The sequence below is a fragment of the Vespa velutina genome, chromosome 4 (genome assembly GCF_912470025.1).
Source record: "Vespa velutina chromosome 4, iVesVel2.1, whole genome shotgun sequence".
Lineage (NCBI taxonomy): Eukaryota > Metazoa > Arthropoda > Insecta > Hymenoptera > Vespidae > Vespa > Vespa velutina.
Window position 1 is genome coordinate 3,191,174 of NC_062191.1, and position 12,500 is coordinate 3,203,673.

General features: G+C 30.9%; 1 protein-coding gene across 10 annotated transcripts in view; it reads left to right on the forward strand.

The window, feature by feature from the left end:
- The window catches only part of LOC124948862 (protein held out wings), a 70,037-nt gene that overhangs the window by 42,843 nt on the left and 14,694 nt on the right, over positions 1-12,500 (forward strand). For 5 of the 10 annotated variants that reach the window (XM_047493106.1, XM_047493115.1, XM_047493111.1 and 2 more), the window contains exons 2-4: positions 3,820-3,953; positions 9,379-9,495; positions 12,339-12,482. In XM_047493106.1, coding sequence (XP_047349062.1) covers positions 3,820-3,953; positions 9,379-9,495; positions 12,339-12,482 — 395 coding nt within the window. The remainder of the gene's footprint in view (positions 1-3,819; positions 3,954-9,378; positions 9,496-12,338; positions 12,483-12,500) is intronic. The other 5 variants (XM_047493108.1, XM_047493112.1, XM_047493110.1 and 2 more) reach the window with 1 other exon arrangement.

Sequence of the window (12,500 nt, forward strand, 5' to 3'; positions counted from 1 at the left end):
TTTTTTTTTTACATGAGTAGGTAGAGAATCGATCCAAATTCGGGCACGTTTGACGTTTTTGGTAAGATCGGAGAACGAACGATGATGATGATGACGACGATGATGACGAAGATAATGATGAAGATGATGATGATGATGATGATGATTATGATTATGATGATGATGATGTCAGTAACGATCGAATAAAAAACATTTAGAAACGAGTTTATGTGTATTACGAGTTTAAATCGATTAGTCTTCCTTCAGGATAATTAACGAATGATTACATGGGTATGGAGTATTTTTATTGATTCTACAATGATGACGTGACGCTTTAAGAGTAAAAAAAAAAGTATATCTATGAAAAGGAAGGAAGGAAGAAAAAAGGAACAACAAATGAAATATGAAAAGAAAAGGAAAAGAAAAAAAAAAATACATCATAAACAAACGGTTCAAGAATAAAGTATGTGAAAAGGGAAAAGGAAAAATGAAGAAAAGAAGCAGACGAACGGACATAGTAAAAAAAAAAAGGAAAATAAACTATAGACAAAAGAAAACAAAAAAAAAAAACGAGAGATTGTTTCACATTCTGCCGTTCAATATTTATTTATTTATTTTGCCCCTTTCTTTCTTTTTTCTTTTTTTTTTTCTATTTTTATTTTTTTTTTTTTTTTTTTTACTTTTAAACGGCAAGAGAAAAAAAATATACGAAGTAAAAAGAAAAGGAGTAAAAAAGTAAGAAAGTAAAAAAATAAAAAAGGAAAAAAAAAAAAAAGAAAAAGAAATTGATCAATATTTTTTTTCTTTTTTTTTTTTTTTTTTTTTTTTTTTTCCTTTTTTCTTTTAACAGGTAAAGAAAGAAAAGAAAAAAAGAAGAGAGAAAGGAAATAATCCGATTAAAAAATAGTTCAGCCATATTCTATCATTCAATAGTTATTTTTTTTTCTTTTTTTTTTTTTTTTTTTTTTTTTGTATCATTCTTATTCCATATACTTTTTATCATTCGTCAAAGATTATCTTGCTAGAAGAGAGAACAAGTATTTATAATCGTTTACATAAGCGACAAAAGGGATTTCTTAGCATGGGCTTGCCACTCTGGTCGCCATCTTTGTCGTTAACTATTTAGCCCCACCTCGTTTCTCTCTCTCTCTCTCTCTCTCTCTCTCTCTCTATCTATCTATCTATCTATCTGTCTCTCTCTATCTCTTTCTCTTTCTCTCTGTCTCGTACACTTCTCGATAAGACGTTACTAGCGAGTTCAAAGACGACAGATAATTTGCGTCTTCTGTACTCTCTCTCTCTCTCTCTTTGTATGTGTGTTTCTATCTTTGTCTCTCTGTCTCTTTCTCTCTCTTTGTATTTCTTTCATTCTTTCGGCGTGTGAGAGGAAGGAAAAGGAAGGATCCTAAAAAAAAAAATTACAGGATATGAGACACCGTTCCCACGCGCATTCCTTTTATTAATGATTGACCAATCCTCGTAGCTCGTATAGATATATTTATGAATCATGTAATGAAACTGACTGGTTAGATTTTATACTACTTCTAGCTAGCTACCGTCTCCTCAAACTTTCCAGGAAGACGTTTAAGACGATTAAAACTGACTGTGAAAGTTATTTAAACGATCCTTGATGAGAAATAAAATTTTCTTTACACACACACACACACACACACATATATATATATATATATATAATAATTAGTTACTCATAAATTAAGAATACATTTATATTACATATTTAAAGGAGAGGAATATAATTAAAAATAAAAGAAAAAGAAAAGATACAATGTAAGATGGAATAAAATTAAAATTAAAACAAAAAGAAAAGAAAGAAAGGAAAAAAAGGGGGAAGAAGCTTAAAATAAAATTAAACAAGAAAATAAAATTTTTATTGTTTTCTTTCTTTTTTTTTTTTTTTTTTTTTCAATTTCCTTCTTTCTCTTTTTCTTTCTTTTATACATTCTCGAAATCTTAACGGATCAGAAGGAAGATTAAAAGGTTCACGAATCTTTTATGACGTTTATCCGGAATATGCATCGTCTCTCTCGTTAACGCGTATTTTCGCGAACCACATACATGCACATAGAATATATACACTTCTTCTTTCCGTAACGCAAGAGGACGGTAAATTATCGGGGAGATATAAATGGCATCGCATTTAGAACACGGTCTGCATCGTTGCACCCGCGCATACCGTGTGCACGTAATGCCACGCTTAATCCAACCAGAAGATAATATGTCAGCACCGACAATGATACGATTAACAACTGACGATCAATTATATATTTAAATTACGCATAAACATTTTTTTGTATTATTATTATTATTATTTACGATATTATATGACAACAACATCGCAACAATATTGATTATATATGTATATATATATATATATATATATATATATATATATATATATATATATAATTAAATTCATTTATACAATTTCTTTAATTGTAATAATAATTATAATTATAATATAGTTTGAGCCAATAATATCTAAGTGATTTTGTATTCAAGTAATGAATTGTATTCATTTCTTCGAGACCTTTTAGGTTTAACTTCTTCCTTTTCTTTTTCTTTTTTTTTTTGGTTTTGTTTTGTTTTTTTCTCTTTCATAAATTACAAAAGTAACGATCCTAATTAGAAGTCTAAAAAATTTTCGTAATTAGAGTAATCGATGTTTAAAAGTAACCTAAAAATCTTTTTATATTCCCTGTACAATCAGATTTAATTAAATTCGAAGAAGTAACGCGTGCACACACACACACACACACATACACACATGTTTACTTATATATATATATATACACACACAGGAAGGTTCCCATATTTATTTGTTAATGACGAGTATTATCGTTCGAAGATCTAAGCAAAGTTAGCGCAGCGTCCGACGCATAATTGCAGCACTGTGTCAAGGACAGATTATTCGCCGGCAAGTACGATAAAAAAAGAGAGAGAAAGAGGGAAAGAGGAAGGAGAGAGAGAGAGAGAGAGAGAGAGAGAGAGAGAGAGAGAGAGAGAGAGAGAGAGAGAAGAAAAAAAAATAAATGTGATTATTGTCGACCATAGAAAATACTTCGGGGAGGGGGGCGGTTTACGACTATAGAAAAAAATAAAACTCCAAAAGAACTTGGTTATTTTAAATATCCTACGTAATAACTTACGCATTTTTTGTCTCTCTCTCTCTCTCTCTCTCTCTCTCTCTCTCTCTCTCTCTCTCTCTCTCTCTCTCTCTCTTACGGGAAAAAGTAAGTCTTTTATAAATCCGTTCAATGATCTAAAATAGTAGTCGGTGATGAATCATTGAACAAAAATTAATCGCTATTAAAAAGGATATAGCAAAGAGAAAAAATATATAAATTAAACAAATAAAAAGAAAACGAGATATCGTTGATTTCCTATTTTTTTAACACACACACACACACACGCACACATACACATGCATGCACGTGTGCACGCATGCATAAAGAATTAAACAATTTTTGTGTTTTTTTTTTTTTTTTTGTTTTTTTTTTCTATCAAACGATGTGGTGGGCGTCGTAGTCGATCAATCGGAAGACTTTCAATAGTTTTTCTTTTTTTTTTTTTATATTAGCGATTAGCAAGAGAGAGAAAGAAAGATAGATAGATAGAGAGAGAGAGAGAGAGAGAGAGAGAGAGAGAGAGAGATGTGAAGATGCAAGAAATGATCCCACGTTCAATTGTCCTCATTAATTACATTCGGGCCCTTTAACCGTCTCGGACTATCGGCCAGTTAGTCACATCCCATTTACTCGTTTGACCTTGAGCGAGTAAACTCCATTCTCTCATTACAGGTTTCAACCTTTTGTGTTGCAGAGATAGCAAAGGTGAGGGCGAGCCTTTTCCAAATCAGCGGCGTCAAAAAGGAGCCGCTGGTTTTGCCAGAACCCGAAGGCGAGGTCACAACGCTTATGGAGAAGGTTTATGTGCCGGTCAAAGAACATCCAGACGTAAGTATACTTTTCTCTTTCTAAGCAGCGCAAAAGAAATATTAAGAAAAAAGAAAAAAAAAAAAAAGAAAAAAGAAAGACGAAAGAAAAAAGGAAAAAAAGGAGAAAGAAATTTAGAAAAAAGAAAAGGGAGAAGAACGTAAATAAGTGTAGAAACAAAAAAAAAAAAAAAAAAAAAAAAAAAGAAAAAATATGCAAAGAGCGCGAATAAGTGTATACGAAGAAGAAGAAAAAAAGAGAAATATAATGAAGAAAGAACGAGAAGGAAATTCCGAGGTGCCATTCTTTAACGAGGAAAAAGAAAATTAAACGAGAACAACGTTTCGACCGCCATCTTTTTTTTTCTTTTTTTTCTTGTTTTTTCATTTTTTTTTTTTTTCTTTTTTTTTTTTTTTTTTCTTACGAAAGGAACAAAAAAGAATTTCAAATATTGTGCCTTATAACATTAGCAAGGACATATGTATTATCTACTATTTACTATCTATGTACGTATTCGCGGAGCTCATGTTTTTTTAATTATGTTTTGTTTTAAATGATTAAATGTAAAACAGAAATGTTCAAGTTGAGAGATATATAGAGAGAATAAGAGAGTGGAAGAGAGAAAGAGAGAAAGAGAGAAAGAGAGAAAGAGAGAATTAATCGAGATCAAATGTAAAATAGGAATATTATAATCGTGATAAATTAATCGAATCCATGCATCTTTCCATTTCGTGCTTCGATAGTAGCTATGGAGGTAGGTAAGCAAGCGGAAGGCCCGTACATAGCATTAGAGGGGCCTGGGTTGTTGGCTGGTCATGACGGGGGGCAGGTGGGGGTGGGGGCGGGTGTATATAACCATCGAATGTGTGTACAGTCAGAAGTTATTTTTGTCATGCCCGGAATAGAATCCCTGCCCAAGAGAACGGAACTCTCTGTCTCTCTCTCTTTCTCTCTTTCTCTCTATCCATCTATCTATCTATCTATCTTTCTCGTTCCTATTGCCGACTTATGGCTCATTGGGATATCGTACATAATAACGAGGACGGAAGCTATCATTTCTTAGCCAAACATTTTCCCGCCATTTTTCTTTTCTTCTTTGTCTACTTTTTTCTTCTTCTTCTTCTTCTTCTTCTTCTTCTTTTCTCTAGTTTTTCTTTCGTTTTTCTTTTTTCTTTTTTTTTCTTTTTTTTTTTTGTCTGTTTGTTTGTTCTTTCATTTGTAATTTTTTCGTCTTTCCTTTTCTTTTTTTTTCTTCCTTTTCGTACGTTTACGCGCTCTTCTTAAATTTATAATCGATTTATCGTTTAATAATAACTTCATATAATCGAGTTTATCGTTTAATATATTTATTGCAAATGAAACTTGTCGTGTTAGAAGTTAAAATTGTACTAGTTTTATGATCTTCGAAGAGAAAGAAAGAAAGAAAAAAAAAAAAAAAAAGAAAGAAAAAAAAGAAAAAAGAAAAGAAAAAAGAAAAGGAAAAGAAAAGAAATAAGGAAGAAAAGAAAAATCACAAGTCTCGAGAAAGATTAATTAATTGATTTGTAAAAACTTATCTCTCAACCGATTCTAGATAAAATAAAATTAATTGATTGATCGATCGATCAATCAATTGTTGTTTATTCGAGTATAATTTCATTTTTTTTTTTTTTTTTTGTTTGTTTTTACGCACCTATGTTTTACGGTTTAGTTAAATGTTTGAGAGTGAGAAAGAGAGAGAAAGAGAGAAAGAGAGGGAGAAAGAGAGAGAGAGAGAGAGAGAGAGAGAGAGAGAGAGAGAGAGAGAGAGAGAGTGAGAGGGGGTGGGAGGAGAGGAAAGAAAGATGGAAAAAAAGAAAGAGAGAAATTTAAATGCAGCTATCACAATGCCGAAATTACGTTAGATACTCCTCTCTCATGTAAAATAAAATACGTCTCATACGTATCATACGTAGTGTGTGTATATGTGTGTGTGTGTGTGTGTGTGTGTGTGTGTGTGAGACAGGAAATTCAAGAGAGAAAATTACATACAGAGCCTTTTATACACGCAGCCTTCTTTAAAAGTATTCTCTCTCTTTCTCTCTCATCTCTTATCTCTCTCTCTCTCTCTTTTTCTCTCTCTTTCTCTCTCTTTCTCTCTCTCTCTATCCATCTATCTATCTCTTTTCGTTTCTCTTTCTATTTTAAGTGCGGATGTAGACGTTCATTGAAACAATTACAACCCACGAAAGACAGTGATTTGTAAATCCTTTTACTCTGCGATAAAGATAGATAGATAGGTAGATAGAGAGAGAGAGAGAGAGAGAGAGAGAGAGAGAGAGAGAGAGAGAGAGAGAGAGAGAGAGAGAGAGAGTGTATGTGTGTCCTTTTAAAGTATAATATCAATTATCTATTAATGACAATCCGTTTCTTTTTCCATTATTATCTTAACGCGCCATATTTAATTCGTTCGATTTTACCATTAGGATATTATTATTTTAACACGAAGTAAAGCATTTAATAATCGTCAATTAGAAAATATATTTTGTAATCGTTATGACGCTTTAAAACTTCTTTAACGATAATATTCGATAAGCGCGTTTTTAATTCGATAAGTGCGTACAAAAATTGATTTGCATTTTTCACTTTCACGAGATCGTACGTTAAGTTTTTTTTTATTGCTAAAAAAAAAAAAAAGAAAAAAAAAAAAAAAAGAAAAGGACAAAAAAAGAAAGAAAAAGGAACAAACCGAGAATAATACCAAAGGGAAATTAATTTTATCGTGTCAAAGAAATTTTTTCTTTTTCTTTCTTTTTCTTTTTTTTTTTTTTTTTTTACGGACTTCGCGGAAGCACAATTCTAATCGTCGGTTTTATAACGAGATGACATCTTAAGATCGTAAAACAAGAAAACGAAGAATATTTTCTCTCTTTCTCTGCGTATGTATCATCTGTATGTTTGTGGTGTACGTCGTGTATGATGATATGTGTGTGTGTGTGTGTGTGTGTGTGTGTGTGTGTGTGTGTGCGCGCGCGCGCGCGTGTTTGTATGTACATATTTGTAAGATATAATATTTTCGTAGTTAGGCGACGAGCATCTCTAAACATTATTATTTCGAAGAAAATCAATAAAATCGTAAACATCTTCTATTTGGATTATATATCCGATGATCTAAAGGGTCAACGTGCTAGTATGTTACAACTACGACAGAGATAGATAGTGACAGAGAAAGAGAGAGAAAGAGAGAGAGAGAGAGAGAGAGAGAGAGAGAGAGAGAGAGAGAGAGAGAGAGAGAGACAGATGAGTTTCACGCAAAATTGTCTTTTAATCGAATTCATTTTCTTCGTGAAAGATAAACATAAGCTATCGCGATGACACGTCTCTCTCTCTCTCTCTCTCTCTCTCTCTCTCTTTCTCATTCTTTTTCCACCTTTTTTCTCTCTTTCTTTTCCATATTATTATCTATCAACTAACTAACTAGTCAAGGCAATTGATAAATCGTAGTAGTCATTGCACCATATATATTAATAGTAATAATAATAATCAGAAGAATAATAATACTATTACTCTATACTCGTAAATATTAACGGCGTCCTATCGAGTGTGTCAAGAACTCTTTTCTCGTAGATCGTCGCTTCGAGTATTTATGATCGTTTATCTCGCGTAGAGAAGAGAAAAGATATGTATATGCGTAGTAACGATCGAAAATGATAATAATAATAATAATAAGAATAATAGTAATAATAATAATAATATTAATATTAATATTAATAATAATAATAAATAAAAAAATAAATAAATAAATCAATCAATCAATCTATCAATCAATCAATCAATTAATTAATTAAATTCATAATAGAAGTAATTGTTTCACCAAGGTTTAAGCAGAGTATAGATGGGCATTATCAACTTCGATAGATTCTTCGACAATATATTAAATGTAATGTTCTTCTTACACATACAAAGATAATATATATGATAGTATTATTCGTAATAGCATTTTTTATTATAATGCATTATAAATAACCCCATAGTAAAGCCCCGTGATGATCGAGGAACGATGATGGAGTCGTGCGAATTGATCTTTGATGAGGACGTTGTAATAAAAGAAAAGAAAAGAAAAGAAAAAAAAAAAGATGGAAAGAAAGAACAAGAGATAATAATAATAGCTTGGATTATAAGACGACCATAGGATCTGATGAGAGAGAATGTGAAAAAAGAAATGTATTAACTACTCTTTCATCGTATAATCGCTTTAATCGGTCGGTAAAATCGTTCTCTTCTTTTTAACCTTTTAAATCTTAATTCCATCCATATACCAATTAGAAATCAGCTTTAACAACGGATCATCCACCATGTCAATTCTCTTTTTATAAGATAGTATAATGAGAGACATGAGTGCATGCCATTAAACTGGCATATTATCTGTTTTTTTTTTTTTTTTTCTTTATCGTTTTCCGTTTTTTTTCTTTTTTTTTCTTTATTTTCTTTTTTCTCTTATACACATCTCTTGCGATATTATAAATCTCAAACGAGAGGATCGACATACCTACTTCATACTGACATGCATATATATATTTATATATAAGATAAACAGATATATATATATATGTATATATATAAAATACAGATAACAAGGTAGCCAATCGTAATATCGACTAGTATTTCTCTAACTTTTCGTTTGTTCGAATGAACGAGGATACGCCATTTAATGTTTTATTTATTTTGATTTTGATTTTGATTTTTATTTCCTTTTCTTTTTTTTTTTTTTCTTCCCCAAATTTTTTGTCCTCCCTTTATTATTTTCCCCTATATTATCAAAATGCTTTATCCGTACTCAATCGGTGTTAACACTGTGCACGAGTCCGAGGAGCCAGAAAGAAAAAGATAACGATATATTTATTCGTCTTTCACGTTGCTTTTCACAAGGCCTACTCCAAGCTGAACTACCGATTATTATTAACTTATCGGTTATTAATGGATAAGTTCGTTTATCGATATCATTGAATTGCGTGTACGTACGATAAAATTCCCATTATCGTTCGACAAAACGATCATTCTGTATTATCGATCGAATTAAATAGGAATATAATTTCGAATCGGGTTTATCTGTGATACTTGTTAAAACTTTATCTTTCTTTTTTTTTTTTCTTTCTCTCTCTCTCTATCTATCTATCTATCTCTCTTTCTCTTTCTCTTTTTCTCTCTCTCCTCCTACAATTAGTTCACCAATCTTCTCTCATTACCACTTTCTCTGGTTTCAATAAAAACGTGACTCGTGGCGCTATCTGTATATCATTTATCACCAATGGCGGTCGTCTCTTCTTTACATACATATTTTCTTTTTTATTTTTTTTTCTACATATCTCTAAATAAGAAAAAAAGAAAATAAAAAAGGGAATGGGGACGCATTTTTATTTGAATTACAATTTTTTCGTTTTTATTTATTTATTCATTTATTAGATTTTTTTCTTCTTTTTGATTGCAGTTCAATTTCGTTGGAAGGATTTTGGGTCCTCGCGGAATGACGGCGAAACAATTGGAACAGGAAACCGGTTGCAAAATAATGGTACGAGGAAAAGGTTCGATGAGGGATAAAAAGAAGGTAATTCAATGATATTATTAATTTTTATTGGATTGATATTAATTAAAATTTATCGTGAGATAGATTATAATATATATATATATAAATAATATATAAACGTATATATCGAAAATTTATTGAGAAGGTGGATCATTTAAAAATATCATAGATTTAAATGGTGTCGCCTATTTGTTATCGTTATAAATTGTTTGTAAGTGATCATCACCTACAACAGCTGAATTACTCATATCTCGATAAAAGTCTTGAAACATTGCCAAGTAGTTGCTTCATTTATTCAAGGCCGGAATTTGTTGTTTGAGAGATTGGAATGTATGTATAACAACGACACTGTGTTTATTCCGATTGCGATCTACTATTCATGTTTTCTAGTCTCTCCGATATTTATTTAGTAATCTTAGACAACTTTTGATCAGATTTAATAGATATTTTACATTATAAATATGTCGTTATGTCCTTTCTTCTTTTTCTTTTTATTTCTCTCTCTCTCTCTCTCTCTCTCTCTCTCTCTCTCTTTCTCTTTAACAATATAATAACAGTTAAATATTCTTAAACGTTGGTAATTGTACGGAACGCGTAATACACTTTCGCTCGTTTTACCGCTATTTTTCGTTCCACGGGCTAAATTCATAATGCTTTCGAGATTGCAATCACTTAGTAGAGATTTTTTACGACAGATGTCGCACTATAACACTACGCCGAAGTTCGCCACTTTAAATATATATTGTAACATAGTTTTTAAATAGATGGAAACATTATTATTATTATTATTATTATTATTGGATTAATCCGTAGAGTCGTATGTAATTTAAGAAAGGATAAAATAATGAATATCTCGTAGAGCAAATTTAATGACGGTGATTATAATAATTTTAACGAGGAAAAAATAAATTGAAAAGAAAGAATGAAGATGCATTAACGACAAAAGGGATGGGTTGGGTAGGTGGGTGGGAAGGAGGGGGTGTATAAAGATATAATAAATAAGATATAATACGTACATATGTACGTATATATTATTCCTTCGATCAATGGAGTTTCTTTGACTCATCGAAATTCGAAATGCCTTTCGTACTTCCGGAAATGAATATATGCATGGTCGTAAAAGAAACGAAGAACGTTGAATAGAATGAGGAATAGGCTTCTGTGTAGCTGGTATATAAGCTGATTAGGGCCTTGACGAGATCGTAGGCGATTAATACGAAATACTAATATGTGTGTGTGTGTGTGTGTGTGTGTGTGTATGTATGTATGTGTATGTGTATGCTTGCGTATGTTTCTCTGCTGTGTGCGTGTGTGTATGTGTATTTTATCCTTTGTATCCTGCGTGTTCGCGCGAGAAGTCTTTCATATTTTACTGGAAGTCTTCTTTTAACTTCGTTCGAAACTTCGTTCGACGATAAAAAACGATAAAAACGAATTACGCTTGAAAGTTTTTCATCGCGTCTGCTTTTCGTCATGCCCCTGCTCCTCTCCCCTTACCCCCGCCCCTTCCTCCCCGACCCATCTATTCCTCATTGGCGTAGGGACAAGAAATTTTGTCCAACATTTTCTTGATGAATATTATTATCAACTGGTTTTGGTATATCACTTTGCTTTCTCGTATACACGACATATTCACGATGATTAATCATGCAACTTTGTCATAATATTTATTTCCATATAACGTTGATTTTATTTAGATGAAAAGAATAATAATTCACGATCCCATTAATAAATTTTATTTGTATATTTAATACGCACGCGTGTTTAGATTATTCAAACTAACAAAGTATTTCTTTCAAGCTGCATGTGATCTACGAGCGAAATTATTATTGGTCGTAAGTATACATATTTATATGGTATATGTATACGTTTATACGGATCGCCGCTTTTTATTATTCGTATAATCATATATTAACTAACTATTCGTATTAGTTTACTTTTGCTTTTTTTCTTCGTGACAATTGTACTCATTCTCGGATGGGAATTTTTTTTTAACCTTTTTTTTTTTTTTTTTTTTTTTTTTTTTTTTTTTTTTTTTTTTTTTTTTTTTTTTTTTTTTTTTTTTTTTTTTCGCTTCAACCTGACAACGTAAGATTTCTTAATTAAAAGAAAGAGCAAAAAAATATATGTCAACGTTACACAATAATGTCAAACGATAACGAATTCATGTGCTTTGAAATGGAAACGTCTAACGAAAAAAAAAAAAAAAAAAAAAAAAAAAAAAAAAAAAAAAAAAAAAAATGAAGACAAAAAAAAAAGATTAGCGAAGATATATATATATATATATACGTACGTTTCGTATCGAAGTAACATTACAAGTTAGTTTCCATATCGGGAAAAGTAAATGTTTGAACATCATAAATAATGTGTATCAATCTTTTATATACATACGTATGTATATGTATGTACATAATAATATATCTTTCTATTGCAACTTATCAAAAGATTATTGCAATTTTTCATACGGCCTATACACGGTCACATACTTTACATTGGAACTTTTACGATTTTGCAAATATATAATAATTAATATTGACAATTCGATTCGATTTGAATAGAATATTTATATTTGATTTTTTTTTAACACAATGGTAAGCGCTATTGAATTATGCGATTACGTTGATTCATTCATTTCATTATTTGAGGATTTTTTTTTCTTTCTTTCTTTCTTTCTTTCTTTTTTTTTTTTTTCCCCTCGGTACTTCATGTTTATTTTCTATTATTATTTATTTATTTATTTAATATTATTATTATTATTATTATTATTATTATTATTATTATTATTATTATTATTATTATTATTATTATTTTGTATAAGATCTATTATGGTACATAAGTCAAATACTTTTTATGATTTTCATTAGGAGGAACAAAATCGGGGTAAACCTAATTGGGAACACCTAACAGACGAATTGCATGTTCTATTGACTGTCGAGGATACGGAAAATCGTGCGACCTTGAAGCTTGCTCGAGCCGTTGAGGAGGTCAAGAAGCTTCTCGTGCCCGTGGTGAGACAGTTCCAATCA